The sequence below is a fragment of the Narcine bancroftii genome, chromosome 4, assembly GCF_036971445.1.
Source record: "Narcine bancroftii isolate sNarBan1 chromosome 4, sNarBan1.hap1, whole genome shotgun sequence".
Classification (NCBI taxonomy): domain Eukaryota; kingdom Metazoa; phylum Chordata; class Chondrichthyes; order Torpediniformes; family Narcinidae; genus Narcine; species Narcine bancroftii.
In genome coordinates this window covers 47,760,700-47,777,032 of record NC_091472.1, presented here as the reverse complement: position 1 = coordinate 47,777,032, position 16,333 = coordinate 47,760,700, and the positions used below count along the sequence as shown (strand labels likewise).

Below are 16,333 nucleotides of genomic sequence, written 5' to 3'. Positions count from 1 at the left end.
TCTCTCTCTGCAAACCCTACAAGAACCTTCCTGAGCGATAAACATTTACCTTTCGAGCACCAAAGCCTGGTGAACTTTATACATGTTAAATTCTGTGCACGGTATAAGAATTGCCTGCATCCAGAGAAGGAAGAGAAGTGAGATTGAACTGTGAACCAAAGAACTTTTCTTAAATTTACATACATGTGTGCTTAGAATTAGAAGGGGGTTAATTTGGGTTAAGTATAGAAATAAGTTAAAATTTGATTCTGTTTTCATGTTTAAAGGTAATTAAAAACAACTTTTGTTTAAATAAATACTTGTCTTGGTGAATGTCTATTGCCGCTGGGTTTTGGGGTCCTCTGGGCTCGTAACCGAGGTAGCCAGCATTAACTATTTTTTTCAACTGATGCTGGCTAATCCCCAAATTAGACCTCATTATTGTGGATTAAAGATGAGTAACAAATCAGGAAATGTTGGCTGATCACTGAAATCATGTCAGTAAGCTTGCTGTCCAGATTTTGGCTGGACAATATGTCAAATGGATACAGGCTGATTCTGCTCCATGACACCTACACGCATTTTCCAGCCCTAGTCTATGTAACTTACATAGAGTGGATACTGTAGTCTTGACTTTTGAAAATGAAAAACATATGAGGGAGGCTTTGCAGTTACCAGAATAGCAGGTTTCATTTATAGATTGACTTTAATGCTCAGGGAATATCCCATGAATTTTCCAAGAGGTACATCAGCTACAAAAGAATGACACTTTGATTAAACATTTTGATTAAACTAAAATCAAAAGTAATTAATGCAGGAATTTTATTCTAATTTTGATTGTTATTTAAAAAAAAAGTCCCAGTATGCTGGAATCCTTCTTTAAATAAATTGCACTCAAAGGGTTTCTAAGAAACATAGCTTCAATTGGAAATCTGAATAGAAAATTCTACAAAATGAAAAAATGATGGAATAATGCTCACAATTACTTTATTCTGTTTCTTCTTTCCTGAAGATGGTTGATTATCAGTGGTCCACCAATTAGTTTTTGGACAATAGGTCAAGCAGACACGTCAGTAGATTTTTGAAGTGTAGAACTTGCCAGTGCTTTCACCACCAATATCTAATGGTACTCCCAGTAGCCTTTTTTAGGCAGCGATGACTTTTGCAGATTACCCTATAGATTTAGACAGTTTAGTGCTAAAACATACCAGGAAGATCAGAATATTTGGAAGAGCACAGCTATTGAATTTGGATTTTTTTTTGTACTGTGGAGTTCAATATTAGGTTACACAGAGTCTTCAATATGAGCACAGGAGAAAACAAACAAGGAAATCAGAACTGAACTGAAAGATGTAAGTCAGGGGTGGCCAACCTTTTAATTTAAATGTTTTAATTTAGACATGCAGCATGGTAACAGGGCATTTTGGCCCACATGTCCGTGCTGGGGGTGAAGCATAATTGGGTGGCATGGACTAGTGGGCCGAAATGGCCTGTTACCGTGCTGGATGTCTAAATTAAAAATTAAAAATAAAATGATGTAAGTGTTAAGATGAAATTAATATGTTGTTATATTCTACAGCAACTCATTTGAACCAATAATTTTAATTTAAGTTTTGATTTATTATCATAGCTTCATGTTTGGGGAATTAACTGACAAAGAAACAACCGACAAGGTACAACAGACATTTGAAAACTATGAGATCAACTCGTTTGAAATCCTCATGTATAAAAAGAACAGTGAGTAAAATAATTTTATTTTGAATGTTTCAAATTACCCCTCTGCAATTGGATCCGCAGCTTCCTATCCTACAGGCTGCAATCAGTGAGGATTGGTGACAGCACCTCTTCCTAAACTCCAGGGCCCTGCACGGCTGTGTACACCCATGATTTACCCAAATACTGCTCCAATTGAATTTGTAGGCAGGAACCCTAACAATGATGAGTCAGAGTGTAGAAGGGAGATAGAGGGACTGTGGCTTGGTGCTAAGCGAGCAACCTCTCCCTCATTGTTAGCAAGGCCAAGGATCTGGTTATATAATTCCAGGAGGGGTTCACTACCTGGTTTGCATCAAGAGTGCTGATGTGGATATCGTAGACACCTTTGAATTCCTGGTCCACCCATGTCAACACAACAGTCAAAAATGCACACCAGAGGCCTGAGGAAGTTTGGCATGTCACCTTCATCCCATAACTTCTACAAATGCACCACTGTCAGGATGCATCACTGTGTAGCTTCTTCCAAGATCCCAAGAAACTGAAGAGGGTTGCAAATGTGGTTCAAGACATCACATGAATCCCCCTCCCCTCCATCTACTCCATTTATGATTCCAGTTGCCTTAGAAAAGCAGACAACATGTAAAAAGACTCATCTCACTCTTGCCACACTCCCTTCATCCACCTTCTGTCAGGAAGAAGATTGACAAGTATAAGATCACACACCACCAAATTCAAGGACGGTTTCTTTCCTACCGTTGTTAGACCTCTGAATGAACTTTACCATAGATCTCTCTCTTCTCTAATTCTGTACTATGTCTTATTTATTGTATTATGTATGAGATGTTCAGCCAGACTGCTTACAAAACAAAAATTATCACTGCATGTGACAATAAACTAAATATGAATTTTACTGTAGATTTAGTTTTAATAGGAATTTGGATGAGACTTGTGAGATAATTAAGAATTAGGTATTTAATTTAAATTGCACCAAAATCATGACTGTTTTAGTATCCTTCTTTCAAATGAATTTTTTTTTAACCTGATTAAGCCAAATATCAAATGTGTTATAGGTATAATGATTTCTGAGTATAACATTAGTCAATCATTTTTAACAGAATAATATCGTGTTCACAGGAAATGTGCTCAATTCTGAAAAATCAAGTGAATAAGTGATAATATGAATCTAACACAGAAAATACTGAAGATGACACCACTAAAAGTAGAAAAGTTATCTTTCTGCCTGACTCCTCAACCAAAAGGTGTTATGATGCAGCTACTTGTGTTTTCTTTTTAAAAAAATTACCTTCTTTCTTCATCTTGTTTTCTTATTGTTCAAAAACAGTAAAGCAGCCCTTGTGTTACCTTTTCAAGCTGTTTTCATTTGTTTTTAGAATTCTTAATTAATTACACTTGTTAATATAATTGAAACTCAATGGTTCTTCTGTAGTACTTTCAAGGAGTACAGTGAGGAATTCTGTCAATATACGCTCACCAATATGCTAAAAATACCTGGTGATGGAAATTAAATCTGTATGGAGCAAAGTACCAATGAAGTCAATGCCCAATTGTGCCAGTTTATTTCTAGCACAAATACAGGATAACTCTTTTGCAGTAAAAACATTTTATTTACCAGACCTTCTTTGACTTGAATAATTTTCACATTTTTGATGTTGTCTAAATATATTTATGTTCTCTTATTGAATATTGTATGAACATTAAGTACTTATTAATTAATTCTATTAAATACAGATTTAGCAGAAAGGAAAAATATGGCTGACATTTCAAATATTTGTTTTGTTTACTGTGATAGGGACACCAGTTTGGTTCTTTGTGAAGATTGCTCCTATTCGGAATGAGCAAGATAAGGTGGTGTTATTTCTTTGCACCTTCAGTGATATAACCGCCTTCAAACAACCCATTGAAGATGATTCATCCAAAGGTAAATGTTCTGACCTCTTTCACCTTTGGATCCTAAATTACATTCCCTTTAAGTCACAATTAATATTCAACCAAATAATGAAATGAATATTAAGGATCATTAAAAAAAATGATCTTGGGTCACAGTACAAAAAGGACAACCTTGAAACTGCAATATAAATAAAGAATGCTTTAACACTTCAGCTGGTCAGAAGACATCTGTGAAAAGAGAAACAGTTAACGATTCAGGTCTCCAACCCTTTGACAGAATTGGAAAGGAGATTCGAATAAGTTTTAATGGTGGAGGTTATCAGCACTTTGTGTTTTGGTCTGAATGTTATTAACAGTAAGGTAGAAGGATCTGCCCAGCCGTTAGACTTCACTAAATCGGATATGAAAAAATGAGGCAACTGTCTCACCACATTACCATTAACACAGCACATAGACCAAAAAGCTTGTACACATTCTATTCCCACTTTCTCTCCTTCTGAAAATTGTACCTATTTCTTTCTAAATTCTCACAAATGATACATTCCTCTTTCCACAATTGTTATCTGAACTACTGAGTATTTCCAACATTTTCTTTGTTTTTATTTCAGATTTTCAACAGCTGCAGTTTTTAAAAAGCTAGTCTTGAATCTATCTTGGATATTATTCAGTAAATAAATTAGCTTCTATAAGTCACACATTTTGTGCTATTGTCCCTAATGTGCTTTTAGACTATCTCATAATTTCAAAAACAGACTAGAATTTTCATTTGGAATGATCCTCATAAAGATGAACATTGCTAGCCATTGTTAAGATTGATGCCTATTGACATTTTTAGACATTGTCAGACATTTTTAACTTGTGTCTGCCAATGCAGTTGACCAAATAACAGGTAAAATATTAATACAAAAATTAGGTTATGATACATCTCAAACCATGCAATATCTCAACCTTTATTTTAAATGATCAAATGTTAGATAAAAATATAATTTTTGCTTTATCTTCTTTGTGAAAAATCTTCAGTTTTTCTGCTTATCTAGCTGAATGGCAGCGCCTTTGATGCTATAAATCTCCAATAGATAACACCTGTAAACAGCTTATGGGAGATACTCACTGGAGATATTAGACACTGAAAATTTAGTGTATGGAAATAGATTGTGGTTTGTAGAAGTTCAATAAGGACCAGAGGAAGGAATAAGGATGTGTTGGAAGAATATTTGTATGGATTTCCAAGCATATTGATATTTGAGAGAAGATGCGGGTAATTGAGGTTAGGTGAGATAAAAAGGAGAGGACATGGGTTAAGGGTGAAAGGGGAAAAATTTAAAGGTAACATTAGGGAGAACCTTTTCATCATCGGAGTATGGAGCAAACTGTCGGCTGAATTGGTGAATGAACAAAAAAATTGAGCAGATACATGGATGGGAGGGGTATGGAAGGATGTGGTCAGTGGGACTAGGTAGAATAATAGTTTCACACAGTCTAGAAGGGCTGAGGGGCCTGTCTCTGTGCTGTAGTATTCTGTCATTCCATGGTTTTAGCAAGATTGGGGAATGTTCCAGGAGAAGGAAGGGTCAGGAAGGTTAATCGATGGAGTTAATTAAAAAAAAATCAAGGTCATGTATCACTGGAAAGAGGCTCATGTATCAACTGTGTTGCAATGTGAAATGAAGAATGAGAAAATGACCAGACGTAGTCGAGTCGAAGTTCAGTGAAAGTGTTTACTCACAGACTCCTGCAGCTTTTGAAAGCCCTGCACATTCCAAATGATGTAATCACATTGTGACATCATGACGCCACTCAGAACCTCCTGAGCCAGTTAGATTAAGTCTCCGGTGAACCGCTATATACCCCCTCCCCACCCCAGAACCGGTGATAGGAGGGTAAACCTCTGATGCCATTACTGTCCACCGACTTGGACGATTGTCTGCGCTTTCACATTGGGGGTCGTGGCAAGGGCCAATCAAGGTCGAGATGAGCGGGCTTTAGATGGTCAATCGTAAATGTCTCTGGATGCCCCCCCAATGTCAAGTACACAAGTTGTATGATTGTTTTGTAGCACTCTGAAGGGGCCTTCAAACGGCCTCTGTAAGGGTGACCCATGTGCACCTCTACGCACTAACACAACCTCACAGTTTGAGATGAGGGGTGTTGTTGTTCCATGCCTTGACATGGGAACGGGGCTAATTTTCCAAGCCACTCCTGCAATTTGCCTAAGACTTCAGTCGATGGCACCTCCTGTCCGCATGTGGCGGGCATGCAATCCACAGGTACAGTAAGTGGGGCTTCATAACCCAACACAGCCGATGAGGAGTTGAGATCCTCCTTGGATGCTGTTAATATTTTCAGGAGGATCCAGGGCAGCTCATCCGCCCAATCAGGTTCCTGGAGGAGGGCCATCAGTTCAGCCTTGACGTGCCTATGGAACTGCTCCACCAGGCCATTCGACTGCGGGTGGTAGGCTGTTGTGTGGTGGAGCTGCGTTCCCTGCAGTTGCGAAAAAATGTCCCAGAGTGCGGAGGTAAACTGTGGACCTCTGTTACTGAGTTACCCAGACAGAAATAAAAGCTCTGGTGCATGAATCGGTTCATTAGTCCATCATAGGAACAGCCTCTGGCCACCTAGTAAATCTCTCGATGACTTTTAACAATTACCTAGACCCTCGTGACACCAAGAGTGGGCTGACAATGTCGAACTGCATGTGGTCGAATCTGTGCTGCGGTTGCTGGAAAGGCTGAGACAGCACCTTCATGTGCCTTTGCACTATTGCAGATTGGCCGTCCATGCATGTCATTGCCCTGTATGTGATCTGATTTTTGAGTACATGCCATACAAACCTGTTGGCTATCAGGTGGATTGTCACTCAAATGGAGGGGTGGGACAGTCCGTGAATGGCATCAAAATTGCAACGTCTCCACACAGGAGGGATGATGGGGTGAGGCTGATCTGTGGTAAAGTCGCACAGGAGAGTGGTACCTTGCGGCCAAAGGCTACATCCTCGAGTTGCAGGCTCATGACAGAAGTTCTACAAGCCAGGAGGTTGTCATCCTGTTGCTGAGCTTACACCCAGAGAGAGGGCATGTACTGCTTGAACGGAGGAGTGGGACAGGACATCAGCCACCACATTACCCTTGTTGGAGATGTGTTTAATCCTGATTGAAAACTTGGATTTGTAAGATAGGTGTCATTGCTGGAGGGCTGATAAAGGTGAATGTTAGGGGTTTGTGGTCAGTAAAAACTCTGAAGACCCTACCTTCCAAAAAATAGTGGAAGTGCCTGACCATTAGGTACAGCGCCGGCAATTCCATATTGAATGTGGTGTATTTTGTTTCTGGAGGGCAGAGATGCCTACTAAAAAAGGACTAGAGGTTTCCATTGTCCATTGTTGTACTGTTCTAAGACTCCACCTACTGCCACGTCAGATGCGTCTATCGTCAAGGGGGTTGGTGCATCGATTTGTGGATGGACCAGCAATGTTGCCTTCACTAGGGTGTCTTTGGTCTGCTGGAATGCTACTGCTGCCTCTTTTGTCCATTCGAGTTCTTTGGCACGACTGGACATGAGGTCAAAGAAGGGGTACATAATATGGGCTGCAGAGGGTAGAAAACAATGATAGAAATTGACCATCCCCACAAATTGTTGGAATCCTTTGATTGTATCGGGCCTCGGGAATTTGAGGATGGTTTCCACCTTGCTAGGCAATAGAACGATATCCCGGCTGCTGATCTGATGTCCCAAGAACTCAATAGAAGACTGGACGAATTTGCACTTGGCAGGGTTCACAGTTAGCCTGAACTCCTGCAGGCGGCGGCAGAGTTAACGCAGATGCTGCTGGTGCTCTTTGTGGGAGTGGCTGGCAATGAGCATGTCATCCAAGTACATGAAAAGGAAATCTATGCCACGCCACACTGCGTCCATCAGTCGCTGGAATGCTTGTGCAGCATTTCTTACCACAAAAGGCATTCTCAAAAATTCGAAGAGGCCAAATAGTGTTATGATGGCGATCTTTGGCACATCCTCTGGGTTTACAGTTATTTGGTGGTACCCACGCAGCAAGAGAATTTTAGAAAATATCCTGGCCCCATGTAGGTTAGCTGTAAAGTCCTGTATATGGGCCACAGTGTTGCAGTCTGCAGTGGTAGCATCGTTGAGATGACTGTAACCCACACAAGGTCTCCAACCTCCCGTGGCTTTGGGCACCATATCAGACCTGCTTATGATTCAAAGTTCCTCCATTTTGTTGAACTCTTGCAAGCCGCAACTTGTTGGGCGGCAGGCGTCAGGCTCAAGTGTGTAGAGGGGGTCCTTGGGTGAGGATGTAGTGTGTGACATGTGTTTGGGTGTGGCAGTGGAGAACTTGGAAGTTTGGCTTTTCCAAGGGAAGTCTGGAACGTTGTGTGCACCATCAGTAGGCTCTGAGGAAGTTGGCACCTAGCAATGGACGGAACACAGCAGGAATGAACTTACGTGTAAAATTATTGTTGCCGAATTTCAGGGGTATAGTCTGTGTGTCGTACGTACGAATTGAACTGTTATTCACCACAGTGGTATAGTCTGTGTGTCGTACGTACGAATTGAACTGTTATTCACCACAGTGAGTGCTGGATCTGTTCTCCTGGTATATGATTCAAAGCCCGAAAGAAGGACGTTAACCTCCACACCCGTGTGGACTAGAAATTTGTGCTGGGAGAGTTCATCCCAGACATTGAGTAGGCTGTTATGGTAGCCAGCCACCATAGCCATTAGGGATGACTGGCCATGGCGTTTGGCAATGGCGAGCTCCAGAACCCTGGGGTTAATGGTAAAAACACCAGGTCATTCTTGTCCAGGGGAACATGTGCCCTCGTCGCCAGTACTTGAGGAGCCTGGGTCTTTGGGTGTGATGCAGAATTAATTTCTGTGGACCTTGCCCCTTGCTGTTTCAGGCACTACAGAATGTCTTCACAGGTGGCCACTGTTCGAGGGTTATCAAAGTCCTTGTCAGCAGCAAGAGATGGATGTCTTCTGGCATATGCTCTAAAAATATGTTCAAAGATCAAGCAAGCCCTGTAGCCGTCTGCCAGGCCAACATGTTGTTCATTATCTTTGAAGGGATGCGATCCCCCAGGCCATCGATATGGAGGAACCGTGCAGCTCACTTGCATCGTGAGAAGGATGGCTTTTAGAGCTTCGTACTTGCCGAGAGCTGGTGGATCCTGAAGGAAATCCACTACTCGACCAGCCGTGTCCCGGTCAAGGGTGCTTACCACATGATAGTATTTAGTGGCATCTACTTCTATCTTGTGAATGTGGAACTGTGCCTCAACCTGCCTGAACCAAAGATCAGGTTGAGTGGTCCAAAAGACAGGTAGTTGGAGTGAAACCACTGCATTATCCATGTTGGGTCCAATATCTGTTTAGGTCACTAATGTAGCAACTGTGTCACAGTGTGAGATGAAGAACAAGAAAATGACCAGACATAGTCGAGTTGAACTTCAGTAAAAGTTGTTATCTCAAACAGTCACCTGCAGCTTCTTAAAACCCCGCACGTTCCAAATGATGTCATCTCATTGTGACGTCATGACGTCACTCGGAACCTCCTTACCCTGTTTGATTAAGCCTCCTGTGAGCCGCTACACTCAAATAATTTTTTTGTGGATGTCAGAAGGGATGTATTACTTGTCAGGGAGGAGGGGTTGTGTTCATTGAATATTTGAGAGAAATTAGGAGTGTAAGGAAAATGGTCTCATCCTGAAAGACAGTTAAATGGTCAGACATGGATAGTTCTTTACATTAAAAATGGTTCAGACCTTCTTCTGCAGCTGAGGCTTATGTTATTTGTTAATTGCATTTGCAATAAAATAAAATAGAACAAAGAATCTTTGATATCACTTCATGAGTTGGGTTAGAATGTGAATATGCAGATTGCAATATTTGATCATTTTGAATAAAAATAGTACTGCATAGAGCATAATAAATGTGTTGCATAATACAAATTTTGACCAATCTGCAAAATTTGGCATCTATTAATTTGAAAATTCTCATGGGTGATACTGCTATCCTTCACAGAACTCTAAAGCAAGCATTTTACATTTAATTTGGAAAAATATCAGGTAACAATCAAATAATTTTTCAATCAATTATTTTTTGGACTGTATCTTGGTTGCCTGATTTCATTAAAGCACCCTCTGATTCTCCATACCCACATTAACCCAACATTTGCAAGATCTTTAGTTCTCTTGCCTTCAGATTTCTAGGAATGGATTGTCAGGCCTCACCCTCTGCACCTCTCTGCTAGGTTTCGGTAGTTCATGAGACATCCAAAAGCAGTTGAAATTGATGTAAATATTTTTGGTGGCATGATTGGCGTAGCGGTTAGCAGAACTCTGTTAAAGCGGTAGCAATCGGAATCAGGGTTCGAATCCCATGCTGTTTGCATGTATAGAGTTGGTACATTCTCCCTGTGTCTACTTGGGTTTTCTCCGAAGGCTCTGGTCTCCTCCCACCGTTCGATATGTACCAAGGATGTACGTTAATTGGGTGGCATGGACTCGTGGGCTGAAATGGCCTATTACTATGCTATATGTCTAAAGTTTTAAAAAATTGTTATTTTAAAAAATTAAAATAGTTAAAAAAATGAATAATATTATTTTATCTAATAAACCATTACAAATATTTTACAAAATAAACAAAATTGAAATAAAGAATAATAATAAAGAAATATTACATTTTAAAAATGCTAGTTAGGTCAGTCACCCTATCCAGCTGAATAGGGCCATGCAGCTTTGGCTAGTCTAAAGCTGAGGAGCAATCGGCTGTATCACAGTTTGTTATGTGGACACCAATACCCCTGAATGTCAAGACCTCCAAAAGGTAGTAGACATCACAGGCAAAACCCCCCCCACTATCGAGAACATCTACAGGGAATGCTTCCATTAGGGAGGAGCAGCAATCATTAAGGATCCACGCTACCCTGCACATGCTCTGTTCTTGCTGCTGCCATCAGGAAAGAGGTATAGGTGCCACAAGACTTGCACCATCAGGTTCACAAATAGCTTCTACCCCTCCACCATCAGACTCCTCAACAACAAACTCAATCTGGGACTCATTTAAAGAGTGTTAATTTTGCACTTTATTGATTTATTTTAATTCTTTCTGTATTGTACAGTAAGTTTATTTAGATTTGTTATCTTTTTACAGTTCTTTATTTGTTTACATGTATATGCTGTATAGAGTTTTTTTTGCATTACCAATAAGTGGCAATTCTGCCTTACACACGGAAAAAAGAATCTCAGGGTTGTATGTGATATCATGTATATACTCTAACAATAAATCTGAAATCTGAAGCGTATCTAGCTTCTTAGTTTTGGAATGCTCCTGGACTCACCATTGAACAAGAGGTCAGATGCATTTATGCATTTCATTGTGGATACTGAAGTCAAACATCTCAAAGAGATGTTGGACACACAACATCTCCTCACTTGTCAGGAAGGCACAACAACAACTGTACTTCCTGACAAGACTGAAGCGAGCAAGGCTACCAGCCACCTTCATGTCAACCTTCTACAGGAGCTCTATTGAATGTGTCCTGGCTGGCCACATCACAGTGGGGTATGGTTGCTGCAGAGAAATGGATTAGAGGTCAATTCACAGCACCATAAGTGTGGCAGAGAAGATCAGTGGAATCTTCCTACCCCCAATCCCCTATTGGCGTGATCTACCGGGATCACTGTCTGAAGAGGACTCCTTCCCTCCAAACCCTCCACCCTTCAGCTGCTCCTGTCGGGAAAGAGATGCAGGAGTATCAGAGCCAGCACCACCAGGCTGAGGAACCCCATGGGCAGTGAGAATGTTGAATGACCAAAGCAACTGCTCACACTAATCATCTGAGACTCTCAAATTTACAAAACAATATTTATTTTCTGTATTTGTATATATGAATACTTGTTTGTCTGGTTGTGTGTCTACATGTTTTGCACCAAGGGCCGGAAAACACTGTTTCATCGGATTGCCATTTGATTGCACAAGTACAATAAACTTGATTAAACTTGACAAAGCATGCTGATGCACATATTGTTAATGAACAGGTAACTTCTACCCATTATCTGGGTGTCAGTGAAATTTGGCCTAGTGATTTAAATATGATGAGTAGGATAAAAACATTTTTAGATTTCTTCCTTTCAAGGATAATAGAAATGCTTGGCTTCATTTTGACAAACTGGACAAATTGTATAGAATTTTTTTCCTGTTGTTCCATATTTTCTTGTGTTTTTGTACTGGTTAGTGAATGGTGTGATATCTGAAGCTGCTCCATGTATTTGCAGGCTGGGGTAAATTTGCTCGTCTAACAAGGGCACTCACGAGCAGCAGAGGTGTTTTACAGCAACTTGCTCCAACTGTGCATAAAGGAGAAAGTGTACACAAGCATTCACGGCTGGCTGAGGTGAGACTACTAATGGTTGCGATATTATGTCAAATGAGTTGGTCTTTTCACATATCATGAAAAGGAAGAATTTGGTTCTATTTTACATTTTTTTTATAACCACAGGATGTTTTAATTGTTTTATGGCCAATTGAGTATATTTGCCTACAAATTCCAGAACAGCCCAACTGCAAATATTACTAACATAGGTATGGAGGGTAAAATTTCCAAATTTCAAATGGTACAAATCTTTCAAGTATGGTAAACAATGAGGAGAATAGCAGTAGATTACAAAAATATACATGGCAGATGAAATTTAAGATGGCTTAATTATCTACTAGCTAAAACAATAAGTCAGGTTAATAAAAACCAAATGGCACAGTTCTAAAAAAAAATGTGAAGGAGCAGATGGGTGTACACATGCACAAATCTTTGAAAGAAACAGCGTGTTTTGATGAAGTGGGTAATAAATAGGAGAGAGTGCAAAAAGAGAGTTGTGTTAAACCCATGCAAAACACTGATTAGGGCACTGGTCCACAAGTGGGATACCAAGTTCCTAGAGGGAGGTCAGAAAATTAAAATTGTTTCGGGAATGAGGAATTCAGATACAAGATTAGACTGTGGAAGGGAAGGCTATTCTCCTTGGCATAAAAAAAGGTGAGAGGAGGTTTGATAGAAAGGGGTTAGATTCGGTAAATTGCAGCAATGCCAGTGTAACAGCAGCGCTGCCACTGGTGCGGACCTGGGAGAACGAGGAGCAAGACTTATCATTCCAGTACAGGGTTCTACTATCCATTTGAGCAGCTCGTTAAAGGGAAGATGGTGTTTTTAAAAAAAACATCTTGAAAACCACGGAGGACTATGCCCAAAATGGTGGCACCCATAATTGGCAGTAGACCACAGGAGGTTACAGTCCTTAGGGGATCATGAACCACAGCAGGCCACCAGAGCAGGAGAACACCCCTTCCTGAGAAGGGGAAACCTGAGAGACAAGTGAGGGGCTTGGAGGCTGAAGAACCCGCACAGGCTGCAGGCTGCGAGAGATTGGCTTGTGGGAACCCTGTATAACACAGTTTCGAAAAGCATGGGTTTCGATATAATGTGGTTTGAAATTTCTGATCCACAGTTTTAAATTTGCAATGTTAGAGTTTTATTATTTTTGCTATTTAAACAACCTCATAATACTTTGCAAGATACTAGTTTAACATTTGAAATATAGACACTGAGCTGCAGAATAGAGAGAGTGAAGTGGTTGTGTTGAAAGTTATTGCCGTCCCCACTGTAATCAGGCTCCCTTGCACTATCCCACAGCACACTACCTTACACTGGTGGGAATCTGATTTTCTTGTTGTCTCTGGTCTGATGTGGCAGACTACCAAGTTTCCAACCACTGAACAACACCAGTTTGTATGGAGGTGAACCCCTGGAATTTGCTGTGGAATAGAGAGAGTTAGTGGCTGTGTTGAAAGTTATTGCTGTTATCCTGTTATCGGGCTTCCTGCACTATCCCGCGATGGTTCTGATCGAACTTTAAGTCTCATGTGAGCGTTTTGACACAAATCTACTTTAGACAAGTATTTTCTTAAATAAATAATGTTCACTAATTGCCAATAAACATCTATTGCCAATAAAGATCAGTTTTAAATATCCCTTTTATCGGATTGGAATGTATTACACTATAGTGCATTGTAATAGTGCTTTGTACAGTGTTTTACATAGCACTGAACTTGCTTGGAACACATTAACCATGTTATACAGGGTATGCCTGTACTGTATTGGGAATGGGATTTGAGAGGATGTTGAGGGGAAGAAGGACTCCTGAAGTGGCCTCAGGCTCTGAACGCATCCAATTTTGTCAGAGGTTTGGATCTGGGAGCTCAGCTTCACCCATGGATTGAACAGGAGGCTGTGAGAGCGCTAGAGGCCATTCCATGGACACTCCATGTCTCTGTTTGATTCTCTTTCTCTTATTGTTCGGGACATTGGACAAAACTCGTGATGCCACTTTGTGTACCTTTATGGTAGGAAAAAGTTAATGAATTTTGTGTATTATTAAATTACATAACCATAAAAGAATCTTGATCTAGTAAATAGAGGAATGTTGTTTTCATCTATACATGTTCAGAAATCTGGGGCACATGCTTAAAGTTTTAGACAAAAGATGCAAGGAGAATAAACTTTTTGACTCAGATTAGTTAGGAATTGGATCACCACCTGTGAGAGTCATGTAAGTAGAATTTGTCATTGCTTTCAAATGGGAGTTGGATCAGCATTTAAATCAGAGTAATTTGTAGGGATGTGGGGAAGGAGCAGGAGAATGGCACTGATAAAATTGCTCCATTGGGATCAAGGACTTGAAGGACTGAGGGGCTATAAGAATTCTGTGTTTCTGAAACTGAGGAAGAAATACTAATTGTGATCCAGATAGAACCCTTCTCCAGAAGCGTGACTGTATCAACTATCGAGAGGTGACATGAGGTTCAAATTAACGCTGTTTTCAAAAATCTGCACTTCCTTCACATCCATTAGCCACTTAATCCTCCATGTTGATTTTGTGCTTGATTTTCTGGAGTGGGGTTTGAACTCAGTTTTCAAGGTCAGAGGGAGACTGTTCACTTCAAAGGCTGGTGTAAATGCATTAAATGCAATCTGATGAAATGGACCTGTGGCCATTTAACAGATGCTCATTGTTTGAAGTCTCAAACAAATTATTCATTTTAATGATCTAAATTTGTAATACAGTATTTGTTCTCAGCTTTACAGGTACCTTTTCTGTCTTCAAGCTTGGAACCAATTCACAATCAATTTCAGCTAAGAATTATTGAAATGCAATAAGCAGCAGACTAGATGTTCATTCATTTTACAGTTTGTGTGCAGAAGTGGCCAGTATAACAACATTATATTATTATGTGAACCATTCTTAGAAATTCCAGCTTAAACAGACAGTATGAAGACGTCTTGTAGTACTTCCTCATTTTGGTTTGCCGAAAAGGCTTTCTTTTTGATAATTTTCCAGAATCAAATTTGCTGTTATTAAATGATGAATATCATAAAGGATTGGCATAACTGAACCTGAAAATTGTACTGTAAATTATAAGAGAACTGAAATGGAATTAATCTATTCAGACACAAAGAAAATTATGAATATTACACAAATACAATTTTATGGAATGTTAATCACCTATCAATTAATTGTAAGTTATACATACAAAATTCAGCAGAACATTTAGATCTGTTTGACAAAAAATGTATTTAACATCAGTTGTTAAAAAGTAATTATCTTATGACGTTTAGTTCTTTTTTCATCTATTGATGTAACTCTTAGGTGACGCTAATGGTTGGTTTCCATGGTAAAAATCCTGCTAAGATTTCAGAATTGCCATTACTTCAATCACTTAGGGAGTCGAAGTCCTGGTTTATGAAGCTGGGGTGAGCAATTATCAGCTTTCTGAATAGAACATGTACATACCTTTGTCATCAAGATGAGAAGCAATGCAAACAATCCTTGCATTGAAAAAATCTTTTCTCTTTTGAATTTGTGACTTAAAACCTTCTGATATGAAAAATTATTTAAAAGCTTTTTTTGTAATATTTTTAATCATTTTAATGTATTTAACAATCAACAATCATACCAAATGTAAAACATCAAGAAAACCGCTCCCTCCATCCCCTCCCCTTTATACAAGTCCTATTAAACAGAGAAAGAATGGAAAAAAAAGCATCCCATTGTCAGTGCATACAGTAAAACATATGGAGACATATTGTTAAAATTTTTACAGAGCTATACTGGCTAGCCAGTAGCTATCATGACTCTATATTGGCACCAGTAAGGTACCTATATTCTCAAAATAAGGTTGCCAGATTTTTAGGAAGGCATTTTATCCCTTCCTGAGATTGTATGTGACCTTTTCATCTCTGAAGACCACCTATCCATGAGCAGATAGGAGTCAAGAGTTCCATGTTACCACGATCCATTTATTTGAAACCTTTTTTTATATGTTTTGGCATCTTTACATGTTTAACAGCATTGAGAGGTTCTTCGAGGTTACTGAGACTTTGATCCTGAAGATTGGGAATGAGTTTGCTCGGGACTATGGTGTTGAAGGCAGAATGGTAGACTAACATAGGTGTCCTTGTCATCCAGGTGTTCTCAGGCTAGGAAGATGGCATTCACTGTGAATCTGTTTGACCGTTAGGCAAATTTAAGTGAGTTAAGGCTGGCCGGTAGGCTAGAGTTGATGTGAGCCATGATCATCCTCTCAAAGCACTTTATGATGGTGGATGTCAAAGCCACTGTTTGATACTTGTTTTGGCCCATTATGCTTTTTCTTG

At 39.8% G+C, this 16,333-nt stretch overlaps 1 protein-coding gene across 1 annotated transcript in view; it reads left to right on the top strand.

Moving 5' to 3' along the window:
* Positions 1-16,333, top strand: part of kcnh1a (potassium voltage-gated channel, subfamily H (eag-related), member 1a) — a 253,217-nt gene that overhangs the window by 33,029 nt on the left and 203,855 nt on the right. The window contains exons 3-5 of the mRNA XM_069931204.1: positions 1,610-1,716; positions 3,506-3,634; positions 11,904-12,037. Of these exons, the coding sequence (XP_069787305.1) occupies positions 1,610-1,716; positions 3,506-3,634; positions 11,904-12,037 (370 nt within the window). The remainder of the gene's footprint in view (positions 1-1,609; positions 1,717-3,505; positions 3,635-11,903; positions 12,038-16,333) is intronic.